The sequence below is a fragment of the Haliotis rubra genome, unplaced genomic scaffold, assembly GCF_003918875.1.
Source record: "Haliotis rubra isolate DU_JTF1 unplaced genomic scaffold, ASM391887v1 Scf1791, whole genome shotgun sequence".
In the NCBI taxonomy this organism is placed as follows: domain Eukaryota; kingdom Metazoa; phylum Mollusca; class Gastropoda; order Lepetellida; family Haliotidae; genus Haliotis; species Haliotis rubra.
This window is the reverse complement of record NW_025765771.1, coordinates 26,039-48,211: the sequence shown is the minus strand read 5'-3', so window position 1 is coordinate 48,211 and position 22,173 is coordinate 26,039. Positions and strand designations below refer to the sequence as shown.

The 22,173-nt window shown below is 39.1% G+C and overlaps 1 protein-coding gene across 1 annotated transcript in view; it reads left to right on the top strand.

Annotated features, from left to right (window-relative positions):
- The window catches only part of LOC124273291, a 48,438-nt gene extending 30,607 nt beyond the window's left edge, over window positions 1–17,831 (top strand). Inside the window, exons 2-18 of the mRNA XM_046708527.1 lie at window positions 2,378–2,525; window positions 3,288–3,365; window positions 3,969–4,118; window positions 4,352–4,518; window positions 4,607–4,754; window positions 5,655–5,824; window positions 6,029–6,271; window positions 7,187–7,447; window positions 8,929–9,177; window positions 10,456–10,599; window positions 10,828–10,846; window positions 11,466–11,539; window positions 12,205–12,249; window positions 13,243–13,311; window positions 14,232–14,300; window positions 16,214–16,261; window positions 17,578–17,831. Coding sequence (XP_046564483.1) covers window positions 2,378–2,525; window positions 3,288–3,365; window positions 3,969–4,118; window positions 4,352–4,518; window positions 4,607–4,754; window positions 5,655–5,824; window positions 6,029–6,271; window positions 7,187–7,447; window positions 8,929–9,177; window positions 10,456–10,599; window positions 10,828–10,846; window positions 11,466–11,539; window positions 12,205–12,249; window positions 13,243–13,311; window positions 14,232–14,300; window positions 16,214–16,261; window positions 17,578–17,612 — 2,117 coding nt within the window. The 3' untranslated portion in view covers window positions 17,613–17,831. The remainder of the gene's footprint in view (window positions 1–2,377; window positions 2,526–3,287; window positions 3,366–3,968; window positions 4,119–4,351; window positions 4,519–4,606; window positions 4,755–5,654; window positions 5,825–6,028; window positions 6,272–7,186; window positions 7,448–8,928; window positions 9,178–10,455; window positions 10,600–10,827; window positions 10,847–11,465; window positions 11,540–12,204; window positions 12,250–13,242; window positions 13,312–14,231; window positions 14,301–16,213; window positions 16,262–17,577) is intronic.
- Window positions 17,832–22,173: the final 4,342 nt, after the last annotated feature.

The following is a 22,173-nucleotide window of genomic DNA, read 5'->3' as shown; positions in this document are numbered from 1 at the left end:
TATGGCTCCATCGTTTATGGTGGAGCCTGCAAAAGTAATCTAAAACTTTTAGATTCTGTCCACCACCAAGGTCTACTACTATGTCTTGGTTCCTTTAGAACTTCACCTGTTGACAGCCTCTACATCGAAGCTGATGAGCCATCTCTTACACAACGCCGTATCAAATTAACTTTACAGTATATTACAAAACTTTATTCAAATGAGTCAAACCCTGCATATAACTGTGTCTTTAATCCCCTATATGCAGAACTGTATAACAAGAAGCCTTCTCTTGTTCCGCCTCATGGTATAAGAGTGAAACCTTTCCTTTCTGCTGCCGGCATTGAGCTGGAAAATATAGCTCCTTCATGTCTTTTTTCTTCTCCTCCTTGGTAACTGGTTAGGCCCGAAGTTGACCTAGCTCTGACAAAGTTTAAGAAATCTGAAACTAATGAATTACAGTATAAACAAGAATATAATCAACTAAAAACTAAATATAATACACACAAATCCTTATTTACAGATGGGTCCAAGGACGGTGGCGCAGTGGCATGTGCCACTGTCATTGGATCCAGAACAATATCTTCTAGAATACCTGATAACAGCTCTATATTTACAGCAGAAGCAAACGCCATCTTAACAGCTCTTACATATATTCAAAGACATCCCAAACATAAACAATATATACTATTTTCTGACTCTCTTTCTTGCCTTCAGGCTATTAAAAATATCTCTTGCAAACATCCACTTTTAATTGAAATAATCGAATTATATAATGAGCTTGCTACTGGCCAATGCGACATCGTCTTTTGTTGGTTACCCAGCCACGTTGGCATTTCTGGGAACACGATGGCTGATATTGCTGCTAAGGCAGCACTCAACAAATCTGTGACACCACCTTTTATCCCATACTCTGATTTTAAAGCTGTCATCAGATCTTATATCCGCGATCTAATGCAAAGGAAGTGGGACTCCCAAGCAGGTATCAATAAATTACATGAAATATAACCCTACATTGGTTACACCTACTTGGGTTGTCAGTCCAGATTAGAAGAGGTCATCATACGACGATGTCTTATTGGCCACACAAGATATACACATGCATATTTGCTTAAAGGTGAGGATCCTCCGTTTTGTATCCCTTGTGATGAAAGAATCACGGTTAAGTATGTCTTGCTTGACTGCATTGAATATTCCATCACAAGGGATAACTATTTCAAATCACGAACTATGAAGGATCTTTTTAATATTGTCAGTTCTCATTTAATTATTGCATTTTTAAAAGATGTGTTACTTGATTTGTAAATAGACAACTATTTTATTATTGGTAGTTTAGATTAGTAACAGAGATTGTTAGTGGCTGTACCCTTAAAGGGGGTTAAAGTCCTGTAAAATTACTGTCCTCCTGAGAGGCTACGTAAGTCCCAAAATTTTCAAAGTCAATTTAAACTTACCAGGATTTTTAAACGTAGTATTGTTGTTATTTTAATTTTGGCTTATATTTCTTACAATCGCCAGCACCTGAAGGGATGGTGCAAATCCAACTAGGGTCCATGCAGGTAGCAAAGGTACTGTAAGTCCCCTTGGTCCCTGGTATGGTGATCTACCTTCAGTTGTTGGCGATCTATAGCCTGTTTTTATATTGTATTGTCCAAATAGTGCTATTAGTTTTAACTTTCCACACTAGTTTTAGTTGTAATTGTGATATTCTAGTTGTTTTACTGTCCTTCGTCGACAGGTTTTTATAACGTACATATATTCTATTTCAATGTCATATGTTCTTATTTCACTTTTTATTGTATAAATTGTTTTCGTCATGATATGGCTGAGATATTGCCAACGTGACGTTAAATATTAACTCAATCACCCATTCTACACTTGGGCACCGGTAATCGAAAAGGGCGACAATATGACGCATTGTCGCGTGTCGCATTTCAGTCAGTATGTTATAACACATACTATTCTCAATATTTTAACAAAGCGCGACACGGGACAATGTCACAACGCGACATTTCATCAAAATGTCACGTTGTCGCCTTTGTCGTGTTGTCGTATTGTCACGTTTTAGTCATTTTTTAGTTTTTTTACACATCTTAGATAGACATATTTTCACCTTGAAAATTGTCGCTATGTCGCATTGTCGCCCTTTGGAGGAATAGAAAAAAAATCATATTTAACACGACAGTCGACATCGTGGCAATGCGGCAAATATTACAAACTACTTAAAAGTTGAAACTTTTCACGTCAGCGTGCATTACATTTTCCGAAGATGTGTAAATTGTCCTGTGCATTTGTAAATTGCCCTGTGCATTTTGTAATGACAATCTTCTCTCTCTCGCTGTAAAGAAGTGTTTGTGTCAATGCTGTTTCATAATGACAAATCATCATATATTTTCAGTGTTTGGCCAGACACTCCGACTGGTGTCCCCACTGGGCAACGGAATTGGGAGACTTGAGGTGTACTATAACCGAACGTGGGGCACTGTGTGTGACGATTCCTTTGGTGCCTATGAAGCTAAAGTAGCCTGCAGACAGCTAGGACTATAGTAAGACACATGTTTAAAATATACAGTTATCGTTATTCTCGGGATATCGCCAACCACAATATGTAGTCAAGGCAAAACACACTTATGGGAAATTATTGTCGAGTATTAAAGTAGCTTGTTTGCAGAAAAAAATAATGGCGGAATAAAACATATTAACTCATGTTAGCTAAACAGAACGAGACAATAATTTGATCGTATTTGTAGGATACACTAGGATATACTAGGTTACCGTGTTAAACATAATGGTACCACAGTAGGACACCTTTTAATGACTGTAAGTATATGATGAGCCAATACTTAAGACACAATAAAACAAGACTAACATGTATGGGATGCGTTGGTGAGGTAATTGCGATAATAGTTGGGCATCATGTAAAAGTAGTGTCTTTTGTGAGTATTGACGCAAGTTAGGTAACTGACATAGCCCGCGATTCATCATTTGCAGAGAATTCCAATGACCTTGTACTGCTACGTTTGATTTAAACAGATAATATTTCCGTTTAGCAAAAGCGGACTTACACCAAGAGCGATTGGAAATTTCGGTTTTGGAGGAGGGAGGATATGGTTGGATGGCTTGGATTGCTCGGGTTCCGAATCATCTTTGGCCAGCTGTTCACACAATACATGGGGCGTCCACGATTGTCAACACAGTGAAGATGTTGGCGTCATATGTGATCCAAGTAAGTTGTCACACTGACAAATGTTTACTTGGATATCACAGGCATTGTTCATAGCTTTTATCATGCATGGTCACTGTTTAAGCATGCTCATAAAGAAGAAGAAAATTATCGAGACCGTACCCCGCAAGAGAAAACAGTTCTCAGCTACTGTCGGAGCAGGGTTCGCTCTGCAGAAAGTAAAGGTATGAAAAGGTCTATGATTCCAATTCGAATCCTAGATTCGCCCTGATGAATTAAAGGCCACCTAACCTCACAGTCTGGTCAGCTGGATGTGTCAATCAAGTTATCAACAGCACGAGCATCGATCTGCGCAGTGGGGGGGGGAACCGATGACATGTGTCAACCAAATCAGCGAGTCTGACCACCTGATACGACAAGCATGAGTTACTGACGCACAAACTTCAGATACATGTATCTTTCTTTGGACTTCAACACAGTTGCGACATTTTAATCACCCTTTGTATTTGTAGGGTAGATCATGTGACCCAGACAAAATGTAGTGAACATGTTGTTTGTATCGCCGGCGTGATCATCTCCAGGGCATGAGTGGTTAGCAGTAGTGACGCAATGCCGCTTGAAATACAATTTTGTAATCAGAAGAACTATCTGCTGAAAACAGAGAACGATGCCGTCAATATCAGGGGTATGTGTTTATGAACGAATCAATGGCGTTGGGATGGTCACTTATACAGTTTCCGGAGTCAAACCAACAGGTAAAAACTACACATGTGTCCAAATAATGTCTTTATGATGTCTTCCTCAGAGGTTACAAAGGCAAGACTTGTCTCCACCACCAACACACCAGGAGAGGAGTGCTGGAGCTGTACTATGGTGGACAGTGGGGACGAGTCTACTACTTTGGGTTCGGAGTTGAAGATGCAACAGTAGCCTGCAGAATGTTGGGACACAACACGTGAGAAATATAATGAGATTGCATTGTATCCAAGAATTGTTTGATATTTCTTCTGTTAAAATTTAGTCTACACATGTACTGTTATTATACTGTATTTGAAATAATTAAGCGTATCATACGTAAGTATTTTTTCACAAATATCAAGATACAGACATTGACACACATTTGATAATGTTTTCAATGACCCCAACAAATGTTTTGAAACAATTTTACACGCTCTACTTGGTATCTAGCATTGGGGCCAACGCCAGCTCATCTCCAAACACCGGCAGTGACTCACGGCGTGTTCTCCCTGAAATAACCCGTTGTCGTGGAACTGAATTCTCCCTCAATGAATGTGCTCACACCCCTGCATCGATTACCACTTCGTCAAGTGTAGTCCGAATAGTGTGTCCGCCTGGTAAGTTAATTTTTGTTGTTGTACAAACCGTGATGAAGACGTGCAATCACGTGCGTCTCTCTACCTCCTCTTGCATTGTTTGTTCCAGATAATCTTGAAATACGCTTGAATTCGACAAGTCAAGGGCGGGGCCGCGTAGAAGTAGTTCACAACAATGTCTGGGGAACAGTCTGTAGAGGGTCGTCGTTTTCCTCAAAGGAAGCACAGGTTGTTTGCAAAATGGCAAATCTTCCTTGGTAACTGAATTTTCTCATCATTAAACCTTCGTTAAGAGCACTAGTCTTATTAATATTCTAAATTTACTTTGAATGTTTTAAAGTGTCAAAACATGTCCTGCGTGACATTAGTTTAAGGACCTATACCAAGACGGTAAATGTATACTAAAGTACATGACATTGTATCTATTTTGTTCAACATATTTTTTCCACTGGAAACGGAATGCCAAAGACTGGTCATGTGTCTCTGTACAGCACAATGGTGTCGTGTAGTCATATTTGAAATATTCAAGAGCATCAAACACAAATATTATATTTGGTGGTGAAACATGAAAGGTTGAACATGTCCCCATATGCTGTTTGTAAAACCTACGTAAGTATGATGTATGGGCAGTCAATATTCTTCTTCTAATAAAAGCTTCAAAACGATCTCCGTAATCTTCCCATTGGTTGGTATATTATATTGTTTCAAGTCCGTTCTGGCTAGGTCATAAGGAAGTTCTAGTGTATCAGTACCAGATAGTGATAATACCACATAGTGGGGATACCAGGTGTTCGTAGCACCATTCACAAAACAGTTCAAAGGCAATTCAATGGTTGAACCTGAAACCGTCCGTGGATACATGGATGTCGCAACATTTCTATGGGTCAGTTTAATCTCTTTTGAGTCAAATTTCGGAAAGCGCATTTAACGTTGAAACTCATAGCCCTCAACAACGAACGTTTGAGCAAGCTTCAACTGTACGATACAGTCATCAGAAATTTGAGATTTTATTTGTGGGATCAAGGTTCAACATGTGTTTTTCTATTGTCAACATTCACCTTATTATCTAAATAAGCAGATTTGGAAATGAAAGTGGCGACCAATTAATAAAGGTGTTTGCTATCATCTTTAGCAATCTTTAGGGTTTTCTGTTTTAGGACCACAGCCTCTGTCACAACGTCTTATGGTCCCGGAGAAGGTCTTATTGGGATGAGTAACGTCGACTGTTTGGGGTCAGAGACCTCCCTAGACGAGTGTCTCCACTCAGGATGGGGAACAGCACCAGGCTGTTCTCACAGTAGTGATGTCGGAGTTGTATGTGGTGGAAGTTAGTATGACACAGATGTGATGTCAGTTTAAATGTCGTGGAGGTGGGTACGCTGCATTAGTAGCGCAATTATTGGTTGGAGTAGGGATGGGGTGGTGGTACGAATTTAAAATGTCCTGCCTGTAGAAATGTATAGCGAATCTGTATCTGAATTCCTGTTTTATCAGATAATTTGCGGATTGTTTACTATGGCATATGTTTCAGATACTGTAAGTATCCACCTGGAACCGCCAGGTAGTGTCCTCAGCGTCCTTCTCGGTCAAGTGATCAGCGTCAAGTGTGTGGTCGATTACTCTAACACTACAGTCACGGTGTTCAGGTGGACACACAGCGGACGTTCCGACAGTGGACAAACATTCAGTAAAACAATAACATCCAAGTCTGACTCGGGCACGCTGACATGCAGTGTCCAGAATGTGATGGCCTCCACTCGAATCAACGTACTGTGTAAGCGTTCCATGGAATAAAGTCATTGGAGTAATACTATACTATGATCATAAGGAAGAATAGATAAGTGGAGACAAGTAATAGGTGTTACTTCTCAGATATGCATTCAAGTATGTTTTAAGTTTGGTTCAAGGCTACTTTGAACAGATTGTGTGCTTCATGTGAAATGAAAGCCCATAGAGGTAGGTCAACGAGCCTGGGTATGATGCTGAGAAATCCGTTAACAGACTTATTGTTCACATTGAAGTCAAACCACGATCATAGGTGTCTGGGAGGTCTTGTAGGCTTACAGCCCAGAGATCCAGTTTGGCCACCTGTTTGATCACCAAGAAGTGCCATATGCTCATTTTTACTTCATTTAATGCTGTCAATCTAGATTTACATTCTGTTTTATATTTAGTAAATAAGAACCATGTAAAACAATACATTTGCCAGCGTATACCCAGGGAACTCGCGAAATGCTTGCTATAATTCAAAATGGAGTTATGTGGAATTGTTTTGGTGACACTGAAGTTTATCATTTCTAACTTTCACTCAGTCAAAGCCAGACGGGTTTCTTCGCTCAACATTATTATAGTTTGTTCAATATATCCTGTCTTTGAATGACACTTAGAAGTCACACCTATGAGGAATTGAAGCTTATGGATGTCATCATACTATGTTGAACACAACGTTTACGAGTATATTCATATTCCTCCATGAGATGAATGATTAATGATAAATGACTCACCTTACGAAGGAGTACGCATATTCTCTGAAACATTGTGTTTCTCGTAATAGAGAACTTGACATCAATAAAATTCTCTCCCTTCTAAATACATTGTAACATGTCATTTCGTTTTACAAATTCTGCTTGATGTGATATTGCATCATGCATTATGTACAAAGTCAACATTTGATCCTACTTGTCCCCAGACCCTCCGGAAGTACATCTGGAACCGAGAGATGACAGCATTGATGTTGGTGTCGGTGAAGACCTCCGTGTGCAGTGTGTCGTGGATGATGCCAACCCTAGTGTCAACACATTCAGGTGGTCACACAACGGACGAACAAGTGCTGGGTTGACCTTCCTCAAACGTAACGTAACCAAGTCTGACCAAGGACAACTGACCTGTACTGCTGACAACGGACACTGGATGACACCAGGACGGGCAGATGCAACTGTTAATGTCAGATGTAAGGACAACTGTTAACTTTATATAATTGCTTCCTTGATTCGTATTGGGGAATTAGTTTTGCGAGGACACACTGAGAAAAATCAAAATTATCGTTCAAGTATATAATTGCACATGTATTGCAAAGCTGTCCTTAACGCCCTGACGTCACATCAGTGCTAAATACTGAAGGTAACGTTATGTTAGCCCTTGTTTGTTACATCAGTTTGTTCACATGTTACATTGACTGGCTTGGTTCCAGTGAAGGTAAATGGTGAACTCACAATGTTCCCTTTTACTGAAAGCACCGTGAAGGTCCGGGTTAGAATGTGTCTTCAGTAACCCATGCTTGTCGTAAGAGGCGACTAACGTGGTCGGGTGGTCAGGCTCGCTGACTTGGTTGACATATGTCATCGGTTCCCAATTGCGCAGATCGATGTTCATGCTGTTGATCACTGGATTGTCTGGTCCAGACTCGATTATTTACAGACCACCGCCATGTAGCTGGAATAGTGTTAAGTGCGGCGTAAAACTCAACTCACTCACTCACTTTTACTGAAAGATTATGGGATTCACAATAACTTACTTTCTTTACACAATCAGTGACCATCAAATGCAGTTGATTTTCAAATTACAGTATAATGCACTTGGCACAAATAGTAAGTTTAGTCTCCAAAATAATTAACTATTCTCAGCAAAACTCTCCATAAGGCTGTATGATACAAGAGCGTCATACGACGCTTGCTTAGAAGTTGTTCAATCAAGGTTACCACATTCAAAGTCTCACTAAAGTGAGTGAGTTAATATTTAACGTCACATCGGCAATATCTCAGCCATATCGTGACGAAACCAATTTATACAATTAAGAATGAAAACATTTTGGAGAGTAAAACCTGTCGACGATAGACAGTAAAAATACTATAATATCACATATATGAACATAAAACTAGCATGTCAAACTAAAAGATTTTAATTAAAGAAGACAAAATACAATATAAAACACGGGCTATAGATCGTCACCAACTGAAGGTAGATCACCATACTAGGAACCATGGGGACTTACATTACTTTTGCTACCTGCATGGACCCTAGCTGGATTTACACCATCCCTTCAGCCGCTGGCGATGTAGGAAGACTTACCCGAAAGTTAAAATAACAGAAATACTACGATTAAATTGTATGGCTGTGCGGAATAGTCTCACTAAAGCTGCCAATTGTTTTTATGGTAGACAGGTGGGGGGATGTGCTTTTCTCGAATGCTTGGTAGCATCACTGTTTCGATAGTGATTCGTAAACACATGCTCATAATATATGGAATTGTGCAGTTGTACAGTCGACCCTGCATTTGCAAGACATTTCTAATGGATGTGGTTTTCACACTTATATTTATATATCATCCGATGGATTCTTTTTACAGGGAATAAATGTCTTATGATATTGTGCATTGTATACTGTGAATGTTTGATGCTGTCGTTCTTTTTCAAACCTTGTGTCTGACATAAGATCCACCGGATATCCACCTGTCAACAAGGCAAGATGTTATCAGTGTCATGGCTGGGCATGTCGTTGAAGTTGAATGTGTCGTTGAAGATGCAAACCCTGCCGTCACCTCCTACATATGGCGTCACAACGGCGATATCAGTTACGGGCAGACGTTTCTTAAACACGTGTCATCTTCTGATTCGGGGAACCTATCGTGCTCTGCTACCAATAGACAAGGGACATCAACTGTACAAACAGGCATCGAAGTCTGTGAGTAGCCCCAATATCGCTGACATGTGTTCTGCCTAGACGTTGGCAAAACGGACTTTGTGGTTAATGTTTTACATGATGATTGGACAGCTTATCATCTATGTTAAAACAGAGTACAGTTCCTTAGAAGAAATATGAAATATATATTCGCAAAGAATATATACGTAAGAAATACAGTTCGCTCTACCATCGTGCATAGTGCAATAAAGCACACTTTCGCCTTGAATTATTATAGTTAAACGTTAACGTTATACTAGTTCAGGGCGAAAGTGTGCTTTATTACACTATACATGGTGGTAGAGAACTGTATTTCTTTCTAGGATGCCAAATTAAATGCTTCATCTTAGACTAATTACAATTAATCTAAGGCGGAAAACAAACGACTGTGTCGGTGACCTAAATCACGACTCCTCGTCCATGGCTAACTGACGCGTTGTTCTATTGATTTGTCTGCCCCCTACGTTAAGACGAACGTTACTAGAAAAAAACAAATGATGAACAGTTTGATGACTGGTTTACGTTCGGGTTAAATGTCTTCTCTAAATTATTTTAATTATATCTGTGATTAACGTATATCATATGGGCCAATATGAACATCACATTTCTACTACCAACGTAAGTATAGATCAGTACATCCATATGAAGATTACAAGTCATGCGACATTCCACGGATGCATTGTGGGAATGTAAACACACGTGAACACGTTGCCGTGTCGCTGGTAAATTCTGAGTCGAACTGAGACATGTTATCCGTCGTAAAACATAAACGTAATGTTTCCACCAGTGATGTTAGCCGGGTGAAGCAACTGCAAACAAAGAAACGGGATGCAACGGAGTAGTTTACTGAAGGAGGCTATACGAGGCGATGACCACTGACATGCATCGTGACGTCGGTTACATTGTGACGTAATGCCAAAGTGTTCGATTACGAGGGGGCAGACTAGAATGGCGCTGTAACGCCAATACATTATGACGTAATGCAAAGAGTGTACATCATCGTCTGATAATGTACTGTGCGTCTTTGATAGTTCACCGAAGCTTCTTAGAATGTACAATATAAGCATGTGTCAAAAATCATGAATGTCCCTTGACCCGCCAGAGGTACATCTGGAACCAATCAATGGCACTGTGGTTGTCGTGGTCGGTGAAGACTGTGTGTACACTGTGTAGAACACGTCAACCCTTGTAAAACATCTGAGGCAAATCTTCTCATACATCTTCAAATAGAGTGCATTCATTTCTTCATTTTGATAATCTGTTCTTTCTGTTCTGCCACAGTGCAAGCTTACTCTTTGATCGGGGACAATGAGTATCCAGTGTCGGTCATAGCAACAGGATCTGGCCTGGTCATCCTCCTCCTCATCATCATCATCCTCATCATCATCATTATCTACCAGAGGAGGAGAATGAAGACTGCAAAACGTAAGTGTATTTGTGGTATAACTTGATACCGTCAGTTATGAAATATGCACATAGCTGGACACACATATGACTACCTTACATTGCCTTAAATGATTACTTTACATTAATATCAACTATACTATGTATAACATCCGAGTACCTCTTAAATGACAGTAAATTCTATTGTAAAATAGTATTTAGAATAGTATTGCTCTGAATATGACATTGACAACTGCGTTTTTATTCCAGCTATTGAGAATCCACAGAGGTAGGTGTATTTTTACTGGGGGAATTGTTTACCCAATAGTTAGCTTGTGTAACTGGTAAACATACCTAGTTATGGTGATAATATGCTAAAAACGGAACATGACGTGGAGCCAGATAGCCCTTTCTACTGTTTATTCCCCACTAAATTAAAGTTACGGCCCAACATTTGAATATTTTGCATATGTATTTAAAATTAAATTTTAAAAGGCTATTTAAAAAAGTATAAAACTGTATTTGATATAAATCACAAAAGCTTACTTGTCAGTTAGTAGAGACCTTTGTCTATTGTACAGTTATACAACTTTGTGAACTTCTTAAGTGGCAGTTGGTGGGATGAAGAGTATCACCTTGTATGGATTGACCTCTTTTTGATTGCTATGGACACAAGGTGTAGATGTTTAATAACGGTATTAATACCTACATCTCGCATCCATTGCAATAAAGGAATTGTCAATCCATGTAAAGTGCTCATCTTAAAACTCACAAAAGGGCAATGTAGAGTAACGAACCATATATTTGAATTAATATATTCCAATGTTTGATAAACAAGAATGTGATTACATGGTTCCATTAGAGCACAGATTGTAAAATATTCCCATTTGATTTTGCATGTGTACTAGAACTGCACAGACCACCAGGACAGATGTTGGAGGGAGCCAGCAGATTTACGAGACCATGGAACTGCCAAGTGGGGGTATAGCACCATTTTATATAGTGAAACCTGTCTGAACCGGCAGCCCACGGGACCGAAATAAAATGCCGGTTTAGACAGGATGCCGGATTAGACAGTGACGATCGTGTTCGAACATGGCTGCCATTTACACTCGCCAATCTCTTTATTCCTGATTATCTAGCGTGCCGAGATGAGTGTAATGGATTAAGGGACCCAGATTGGACTGCTCATACCCATGCCGGCTTAGAGCGTTTGATTCACCACGCAGTCACTACGTCCTGGTTATCTAGCGTAACAAGAGGATTAATTAGTGTATTGGACTATGGGACCTTCATTGGACTGCTCATACCCATGCTGGTTTAGACAGTGTTAATTACAGTAAAAATTGCTTGTTGGGACCGGAATGTCGTGCCGGAATACGGAATAGACAAATGTCAGATTAGACAATGTTTTAATCATCATAATATCGTTGTAAAATGGCGGGACCAAAATTGTATGCCGGTTTTTGCTGTGTGCCGGATTAGACATGTGTCGGTATTGGCAGGTTTCACTGTATATGTTTCGGAAGATGATCGTTCTGTTAAGCCAAATTAAGTGAAGACTTTTAGACAGAGCAATATGTCAGCTTTGGCAATCAATTTGTCTGGTATTTTGGCCTTTGGCAAATGACTTGTTACATGTTCCAGGTGCTGATAATACATACTGCGCACTTGGAATGACCCAAGTGAGAGGTAATGAACATGGCTTTGTAAATATGCAGATATCTTACGCCGGCGTCTGCAATCGATCAGCTATATAAAGACAGGCACACAACGTTAAAAGAAAAAGAAAGCAATGCATGAAATACTTATATGACATTGCTGATTGTGTTAAACGTGGAATGCAGACCCCAAATAGCAAATGGATGGGCTAACATGTCTTGGATGTTGTTTATGAATTCTACTACCCGTGAAGATCCGGGCTAGAATTGGTTCTCAACAGCCCATGCTTGTCCTCAGAGGCGACTAACGGGATCAGATTGTCAGGCTCTCTGGCTTGGTATTGCCGATGTGACGATAAATATTAACTCACTCACTCACTCTGACTTGCTTGACACATGTCATCGTATCAAATTGCGTAGATCACTGCTCATGCTATTGATCACCGGAATGTCTGGTCCAGACTATTATTTACAGACCGCTACCATAGCGCTGGAATATTGCTGAGTGCGGGGTTAAACAACAATCAAATAAAAAAACAACACCTGATTATTTTAACATAGAATGCAGAACTCAGGTAACAGTAGCTGGACCATCTAAACTTGAAGCCTGCAGTGCCTACGAATTCTACACAGTAGCCTTGAAATGAAGTCATAACCCAAGCAACAAGATAAACGACCCAATAGGCAAACAGGGATATGGAATGTTTAGAAGTAAAACTCGTTCATTATGACAGGACTTGCGCGTCACATTACGGTACAGCAATGTTTAACTACCTCAATTACTCTTCCTTGTCATAACAAATTAAAACCTCTGTTCTGAAGCTTAAATCCTTTCACAATAACGAACTACCACTAAACGAAGTTTAAGGAATTTTAAGATTAAAACCTGCTTTTCAGATACCAATTTGTGTTCCTTCTATCTGTCCTCGTGCCGTTGACAAAGTATACATGAGCTTTTCTGCCAAATCAAGCAGACTGTCCTACAATTCTATGTAATTTATTCTGAAATAACACAATGTTCCAGATGACGATCCCATTTACATCTATGGCAACCTTGGATTTGAAGATGAAGCAAACACACGCCAAGAGACTGGTAAACTGTTGCTGGTTTCAAACACACTAATCAGATATTAAAGTTAATCGGGGTCCTCCTTTCACGGGGCTTTTCTGAGGATTAATCATATTTAAGTGGTAATAGGAGGCCTATATCAATTAGTCAGAATTCCAACACAAGCAGAATGATGGAAATAGGCCGTCGTGACGATAAAGATTCTGCAATTATCATAACTACTTAAAGTTAGTTTGAGTTTGCGTGTCTACACACAAGGGTATCATAGGTTTATCACACGAAAATAACATACGATCAGACCTGTGTTAAGCTACGTGCGACCATCAGCTGAACATCATGGTGTCCGATGTTATGCTGGGGCTCTCGATAGAGAAAAGCAATCAACTCCACACCTTCCAGGAATATGTTTTCTTCTGTGCCACGACGACACACTTTATGACATGCAGCTCATATCCACATGTATTATACTATATTAATAACTATCTTCACTGTGGGGTAAATCTGTAAAGATCCATGCTTGTCGATAGAGGCGACTAACGGGGTCACGTGGTCGTGCTGTCTGTCTTGGTTGACACATGTCATCACATCCCAATTGCTTAGATCGACGCTGGTCCCTTTGATCCCTGGCTTGTCTGGCCAGAACACGATTACAACCATTTAGCTGGAATATTGATTAGTACGTTAAACAACAGCAGCAGCAACAACAAAACAACAAAAACAACAAGAGACTGTTGGGTCACACCTCGAATGACAGCCTTTGCCCCTATCACCCGGAGTGCTCAATCACACTTTGATATTTGGCTAAATCTTGTTTTGCCTGACATTGGAGACGCACACAGTGTCAGCCAACCTAGTGTCTAGAAGATGATACACAAACAAATCATGTATTGGGTAAGCATTTTAATTTGAATCTCAGTGTATGCTGCAATTTTGTATGTTCACAGGAACTGCTTCGGGCCAATCCTACGGTGACATCCAGCTTGAAACGAGCAATAACATACGAAAACAAAGAGGTACTAAGACGTTGATAAAGACACCACATAGTTGTGCGGAGTCGTACAAAATGCACATGGACTATGTAGGGTGCATATTTACTCAACACAGCTATGCTTTACCATCTGATCTGGTTGGGGGCGGCGGGATAGCCTCAAGATTAAAGCATTTGCATAGGCCTGGATTCGATTCCCACATGGGTTAGAATGTGTGAAGTCTATTTTTGGTATCCCCCAATATGATATTGCTGGAATATTGCTCGAAGCGACATAAAACGAAACTAACATCCTCACTCACCCTGGTTTTCATGATATCAGTGATGAAAACTGGTGGCCCAGAGGTCTAAAGAAACGCAACACGCACAGCTGCCTCACTCTGCGGGTTGAGCTTAATTTACTATAATTATGGTTCCTGGTTCATAGTAATTTAGAGTTCAGTAATGTACAACATTAAAACTGCCTGTGCAGCAAGGCTATAGACCGTCAAGTTCCAGATATGTCCAAGATGTCATCCTCCGCATCTCGACATCTTCTGCATCTCGACACCCTTTCAGGGATTGTGTGTTTCACAAATGATGTTCACAGATGTAGTAATACACGATGGTTTGGAATTCACTTCTCACACTCAGCTGTTGCTGAACTGACTTGAATCACTGTTTATGTGCGCACACTCTTTGTCAATAACCTTCTCAGTAGAAGCTGTTCTAGACTCTTTCATGTTACTTATGGTTTAATGTCCTGTTTGTTAGTGGTGCCTAATCCTCCTCAGCACATGGTCCTGCTTATCAGTGGTACATGATACTGTTATGAGTGATACATAGCCATGTTTATCAGTGGTTCATATACCTGTTTGTAAGTAAGTGGTACATATTCCTTTTTATTAGCGGTACATGGTCCTATTTGTCAGTGGTACATGATCATATTTATCGGCGGTACATAGTATATTCTATCAGTGGTACATAGCTATGTGAGTGAGTGATACGTATCCCTGGTAATCAGTGGTTACATGCCTTATACCAACCAATTCCGTTCCGGATTTTTATGATAAACTTATTTGCACTGATAAACATCCAAACATTTGTAATAAATGGCAGCTTTTATTTCCTGAAAGTGATTTTGATTGGAAAAATTGATTTACAGTATAAAGAAAGGGATTACAAGATACAAAGCTTATTGACTTTCAACATAGATTTCTACAACGTATTATTTATACAAAAAGGAATTGGTCAAAATGAAAAAGTTGATAACAGTTAGACACAAACCTTTTGGATAAACCTACAAATTTGGCTCAACAATGTTTATCTCATCCATTGATAGTATCTAAAAACATGATTTGGTTTGGTACTCCACATGAAAATGGAATACTAAATCACATCATCATTGCGTAGAGACATATTCACATATGCAGTATTAAAAATATGCTTCCAAATCTAACTTTATATATAAAAACTCTAAAAAATATTCTTTGTGGAAAATCATTTTTCAACCTGTTTAACAGCGGTATGGTCCTGTTTAACAGTTCTATATATAAGTTATCAGTGTTCCTGTTTAACAGTTCTATATAAGTCCTGTTTATCAGCGGTACATGGTCCTGTTTAACAGTTCTATATAAGTCCTGTTTATCAGTGGTACATGGTCCTGTTTAACAGTTCTATATAAGTCTTGTGCATCAGTGGTACATGGTCCTGTTTAAACAGTTCTATATAAGTCCTGTTTATCAGTGGTACATGGTCCTGTTTAACAGTCCTCTATATAAGTCCTGTTTATCAGTGGTACATGGTCCTGTTTAACAGTTCTATATAAGTCCTGTTTATCAGCGGTACATTGTCCTGTTTAACAGGTTCTATATAAATCCTGTTTATCAGTGGTACATGTATATCCGTGCTGTAAAACAACATGATGTCCTTATCTGTATTTATCCTTTTTTACCCCAGCAAAAGACAAGAAAGTAAAACCAACCAAAGCACAGAAAGACGACGACGGTAAGTTGGCCTCTGACTTGTAGCTATTACTTTAATAGCATCAGAACTGAGAACAAGCCAGTTATAAAATTTGTTGTTTCAGCCGCACACTAAAATATTCGAATGAGATGACGGCGGTCAGATAAATTACATCACCGAGCCTGACCACCAGATCCACTTGGGATCCGCAAGCCCCTGTCTCACAGTTCCCTGAACCACATTATTGTCTTTACTACCTAGCCCTCCATAAAGCCCTATATGGAGCATGTCTAGATTTCCTTAGGTTATGAATTTCCCATCTCACTTGGGTTCTTTTTCAATTTAAATGGGTTTATTTTTTACTATCAATATATATAGTCTGAGACTAAGCGTTAGTTTAGGGATTCGCATGCATCGTTCGGCATCTGTTTTAATCCGGAATCACATATTGTGGTTTGAGATAAAATGCTTTAACTTTCACAAAGCACCTGTGAGTCTTTACGATACTACAAATAATACATTAATTATACATGCATAAAGGATGTTAATATGATTAATAAATGGGTTTTAACATAAATAATAGTAGTTTGTCACATGTTGAAACACCGATGGTTACCCATATGTATGTTACCTATATGTTTCACTGCAAGCGAGTTGATAGCCCATATTTAATAACTGAATTAGAAACGTATGGTCAAATTGCTATGACTACCTAATCATTTAGGAGTTAAACTTAATATGTTTGAAAATTAGATAAATGTAAAACCGAATTGATACTCTCTAAAAGGAAGCAAACATATGCTTTACACACCAGGATGGTTATCTGTAAATCTTGTACAAAGGATATTTATTGGGTTTTTTTAAAGTTGCTTGTTAACGGTTGGGCAATTGAGTTTGAATATTCTTGTAATAGAAGGTAATGTGATAGTGAGGTTCCTTAATAATTGTGAAGGAAAATTTTATATAATTGTATTTTTCGAGTTTTAATAAATGTTTTATTATTAACATTTCCATCAGTCATGTTGGTGGCCAAGCTGAAGTAGTACGACAGTGTTGTGTGCGTGCGCTGTGAAGCAGTCATAAAATCAGACGCATTTTCAATCCAAAGTGATAGTTCATTCATTTATTGATGTATTGATTGTCCATTCAAATTCCAGTATTTGACTTAGTCATGGTAGAGTAAAAGATCTCTTTGTACAATGCCCTGTCAATATATTGTCTTCAAAATATTACTTAAAATAATTTACTTTACAACTTAATGAAATGTATGTGACATTCATGGAAGTCGGAAGGGAGTTAAGTTGTAGACACAATGGCGGATCACCATTATCACTGACTTACATCTTTTTCCTTCGCAGAGCCAACCTATCAAAACACCGTCGTCAGGAACTAGTCGTTTTCATGACTATAGATACCGATATCATCACGAGACCTGGGCACATATCTGCATCAATCGTCAGGAACTAGGATACTGACATCCTCACGTGACCTGGCCACATATCTGCATCAACGATTAGAATTTACTATAATGTATGTTAGCATGTGCATGCCCATCTGCTATGTTTGCCATAGTTGGCCCGATGCCTATAAAACTAGCCCCATCACTGCAGTTTGGCTGTACCTACTTGGCTTCTCTCCCGTTAATCTCACATAGTCGCCATCTTATTGTTATCATTGATCATGAAATCTGACATTATATTGATTTCTTGTATGTACTTTTATATGGTGACTCCTACTCTAAATGATGACTCATTACTCTATATGATGATTCATTACTCTATATGGTGACTCATTACTCTATATGATGACTCATTACTCTATATGATGACTCATTACTCTATATGATGACTCTTTACTCACCTGACGATCGCCAAGAAGTAGTTAAAGACAATTTAACATGCTCATATCCCAAGTAAATGTCCAACAATGACCTTATACGTAGCAATTCTTCTTTGTTTTTATCATTTTCAAAAACACACAACGGTGACGACAGTTGTTAGATTTTTACTTAGCAATCACTAGACTTCGCTTTTTTTCCTTAGAGGGCAAACCTTTTATCATATGTAATATGCTTTGTATGTATGATATGTACCGTTTCCTAGGCAACGCAAATGGTAGTCTAGATCACCTATTTTCAGTACCACTGCGACAATTGGCTCACTTGTCACATTTCCATCCAGATTTCTATGTACTTAACTGAGAAAGTGTAATCTTAAATATAACCAATGTAGCATTTCGAAACCTTCTAAAAAGCATATTTGTCTCCTGAAAGACAAGAACTCTTTCGTTTAGTTGTCCGCAGTATTTTGTGAAAGTGTATCGCTCTGAAACATGATTCCACTTGATGTCTCACTGACAAAAAAACATTGACTTAACATAGGTCCAACACAGGTTGGTTGGTAAAGCAAACGTTCAACACAAGAAGCCATGTTCGATTTTCCATAATGGTTTGTCAGGATGTTGGTACACCTGGCAACCTCTCCTTCATTTCATATACTCATATTCTTCCACTTAAATGTCACACAGTACCCTCGGTCAACAGTAATACTTCACAACGTCATTTTAGTCACTTTCCACAGCAGTTTTCAATGTAATGAGGTACATAACAAAGTTACCATTCTACTCGTGTTTTACCCTTTGCTAACTGTTATCCATCTCCATGATATATGTGTATGACATCATGAAAAGGTGCAACCTCTTTAGTGATCCGATTGTTTAGTGAGATTGCATCGCTCTGAAATATGATGTAACTGATCTCTCTATTGACATGCCCCCGCCCCCAAAAAAGATATATATATATATATATATATATATATATATATATAAATAAATAAATATATATATATAAAAAATAAAAAATAAAATAACAAAAAATAAAAAAAAATATATGAACACGAGGTCTCATACAGGTTGAATGGATGTTAAACCATTTACCGTTATGATTTCGTACAGACATAACGGTCTGTCAGATGTCCCAGGAAGTGGCTGCACCTTTATTTATCAAATATACTTTTATTTCATTCCTCAAACATTATTATTGGATTAATAAAAAATAATTTCTTTTAACGTTTGTTTGTTTGTTAACGTTACAATATTTCAGCTACATGGAGGCGGTCAGTAAATAACCGAGTCTGTACCAGACAGTCCAGAGATTTAAATCCTGAGCATCGATTATGAACAATTGGAATATTATGACCTGTATCAGTCAAGTCAGCGAGCCGGACCTACCCAATCCCGTCAGTAAAGCATGTGTTGCTGAAGACCACCACCAACCCGCATCTGTCAATATATACGATGTCCTGTATCAGTCAAGTCAGCGAGCCGGACCTACCCAATCCCGTCTGTAAAGCATGGGTTGCTGAAGACCACCTCTAACCCGCATCTGTCAATATATACGATGTCCCACCCTCGTTTGACACATGCCATCAATACACAGGATGTCCTGTTTGTTTTCCACACATGGTGTCAATATATACGATGACCTGTATCAGTCAAGTCAGCGAGCCGGACCTACCCAATCCCGTCAGTAAAGCATGGGTTGCTGAAGACCACCTCTAACCCGCATCTGTCAATATATAAGATGTCCCACCCATCTTTGACACATGCCATCAATATACAGGATGTCCATCCAATATACGATGTACAGGATGTCCCTATTCGTTTTTCGACACATGGTGTCAATATATACGATGTACCACCCATCTTCCACATATACCGTCAATACATACGATGTCCTATACCATCTTATGCGATGCCACAGACCATATCCGTCAATATATCAATACATACGTGCCCTATCCATCTTCGACACATAGTGTCAATATATACGATGTCTTCCACCACCCATCTTCCACATATCTTCCACCGTGTCAATACATACGATGTCCTACCCCCATCTTCCACATAAACCGTCAATACATACGATGCCCTATCCATCTTCGACACATAGTGTCAATATATACGATGTACCACCCATCTTCCACAAAATGAATCCACATAGTCCGTCAATATATATACTATGTGCCCACATATCTTCCACATAAATCTTCCCATCAATACATACGATGCCCATCCCATCTTTGATATAGTGTCAATATATACGATGTATCTTTGACCCATCTTCCATCTTCCACGTAAACCGTCAATACATACGATGCCCTATCCCATCTTCGACACATAGTGTCAATATATACGATGTACCACCCATCTTCCACATAAACCGTCAATACATACGATGCCCTATCCCATCTTTGACACATAGTGTCAATATATACGATGTACCACCCATCTTCCATCAAACCGTCAATACATACGTGCCCTATCCCATCTTTGACACATAGTGTCAATATATACGATGTACCACCCATCTTCCACATAAACCGTCAATACATACGATGTCCTATCCCATCTTATCCATCGTCACATAGTGTCAATATATACGATGTCCCACCCATCTTCCACACCGTCCTGCACATTCTCCCCATTTTACAGATTATCTTGTTAATGATGTCCCACTTTCTTCACGCGGGCACATTCTCCTATTTACAGATTATCAACAAGCAGATAGAACACAACAAGAAAATGTGTGTTTTGGGGAACGAATTACAGTCCATGACAAAGACTATTTAGAAACATCAGTGATGGACAAATGAAAAACACCTGAAACGAACTAGGACGAAATATTATTATGCTGAAAAGAAATTCCTCGATATTCGTAATAAGATAATTAATTACAGTTAATTACTGTACTGGGTTAACAAAAGGAGTAGTATTTTGCTATCTTCGTTTTTTCGTACCTAACGAATTAAAAACGTTCGTCTTTTAAATAGAAGCGACAAAACCCTTTACACATTCATAAGAAATCTCTGCCAAGGGCAGAGTCGGTTGTACAATTGTAACTTTATCAGCAGCAGATAATTGTTTCAGCAGTATTGCAGGTGTATGATGTTGTTTCTAAACAAAAATCGGATCTGCACCAGACAAGCCAGTGATTGTCACCATGCGATACGATGACAGAGCATGTGTTTATGAATCACTTTGAGGTAGCGATGATGCCAGGTGTTCGCTAAAAGGTGAGCTTATCCTGCTCCACCGGTGGCACCCGTCATAAACATATGCTACGTCTAGTCATTTGTTCACCTGAAATAATTCGGGAAGGTATAGTATAAGTCAAAATAGGGAATTGCATCGGACATCATTTTTGTCACTGATGCATCAAATTTGGAAACTTCCTCCACATTTCTATCATAAAACTTCTTGAAAGCTTTACTGACGCCTTGAATGTTGTAATCGTGATCACACAACTTCTAAGCCAGAGCGGCATGACGCTCTTTGAAATCCTGATAAAAAGATCACGCTTGATTGTATCTTAAAAGTTGTGAATTGTGAACTAATTCTTATGTGCGCTTTATCATTTCTGATTTGAAATAGCTTAACGGTAAGAATGTTGGATTATGTTCATTCAGTATGGCTTCATGGGGATGTTTCTAATCGTAGATCGATGCTCATGATGTTGATCACTGGATTGTCTGGCCCAGAGTCGCTTATTTACAGACCGCCGCCATATAGCTGGAATATTGCTGAGTGCGGCCTCAAATAACAAACAAACAAACCAAACTTATATCTAAATATACGTCAGTTCTGTATGCTGATGTCAACAGGAAAAGATCAGCTTCTTCACGACTTGGTTACGTCAACACAAACAATGGAAACGTAAAATCGCATGTACCATTCACCCATTAGTATAATTTTACTTTTCCTATGGGCCTTCCGTATACAGTTCAGAAATATTCACATGCTACACTATCAGTGTGATAAAAGGCTGTATAAATCCTACTGAAACCTAAGGAACAACAACGAGGAACTCGGAGAAACACTGCAGGTACTCACAAATGACTTTAAAATATACTCATGCCAATAATGGTTGCCACCCCCCTCCTCACCCCACCCCCCCA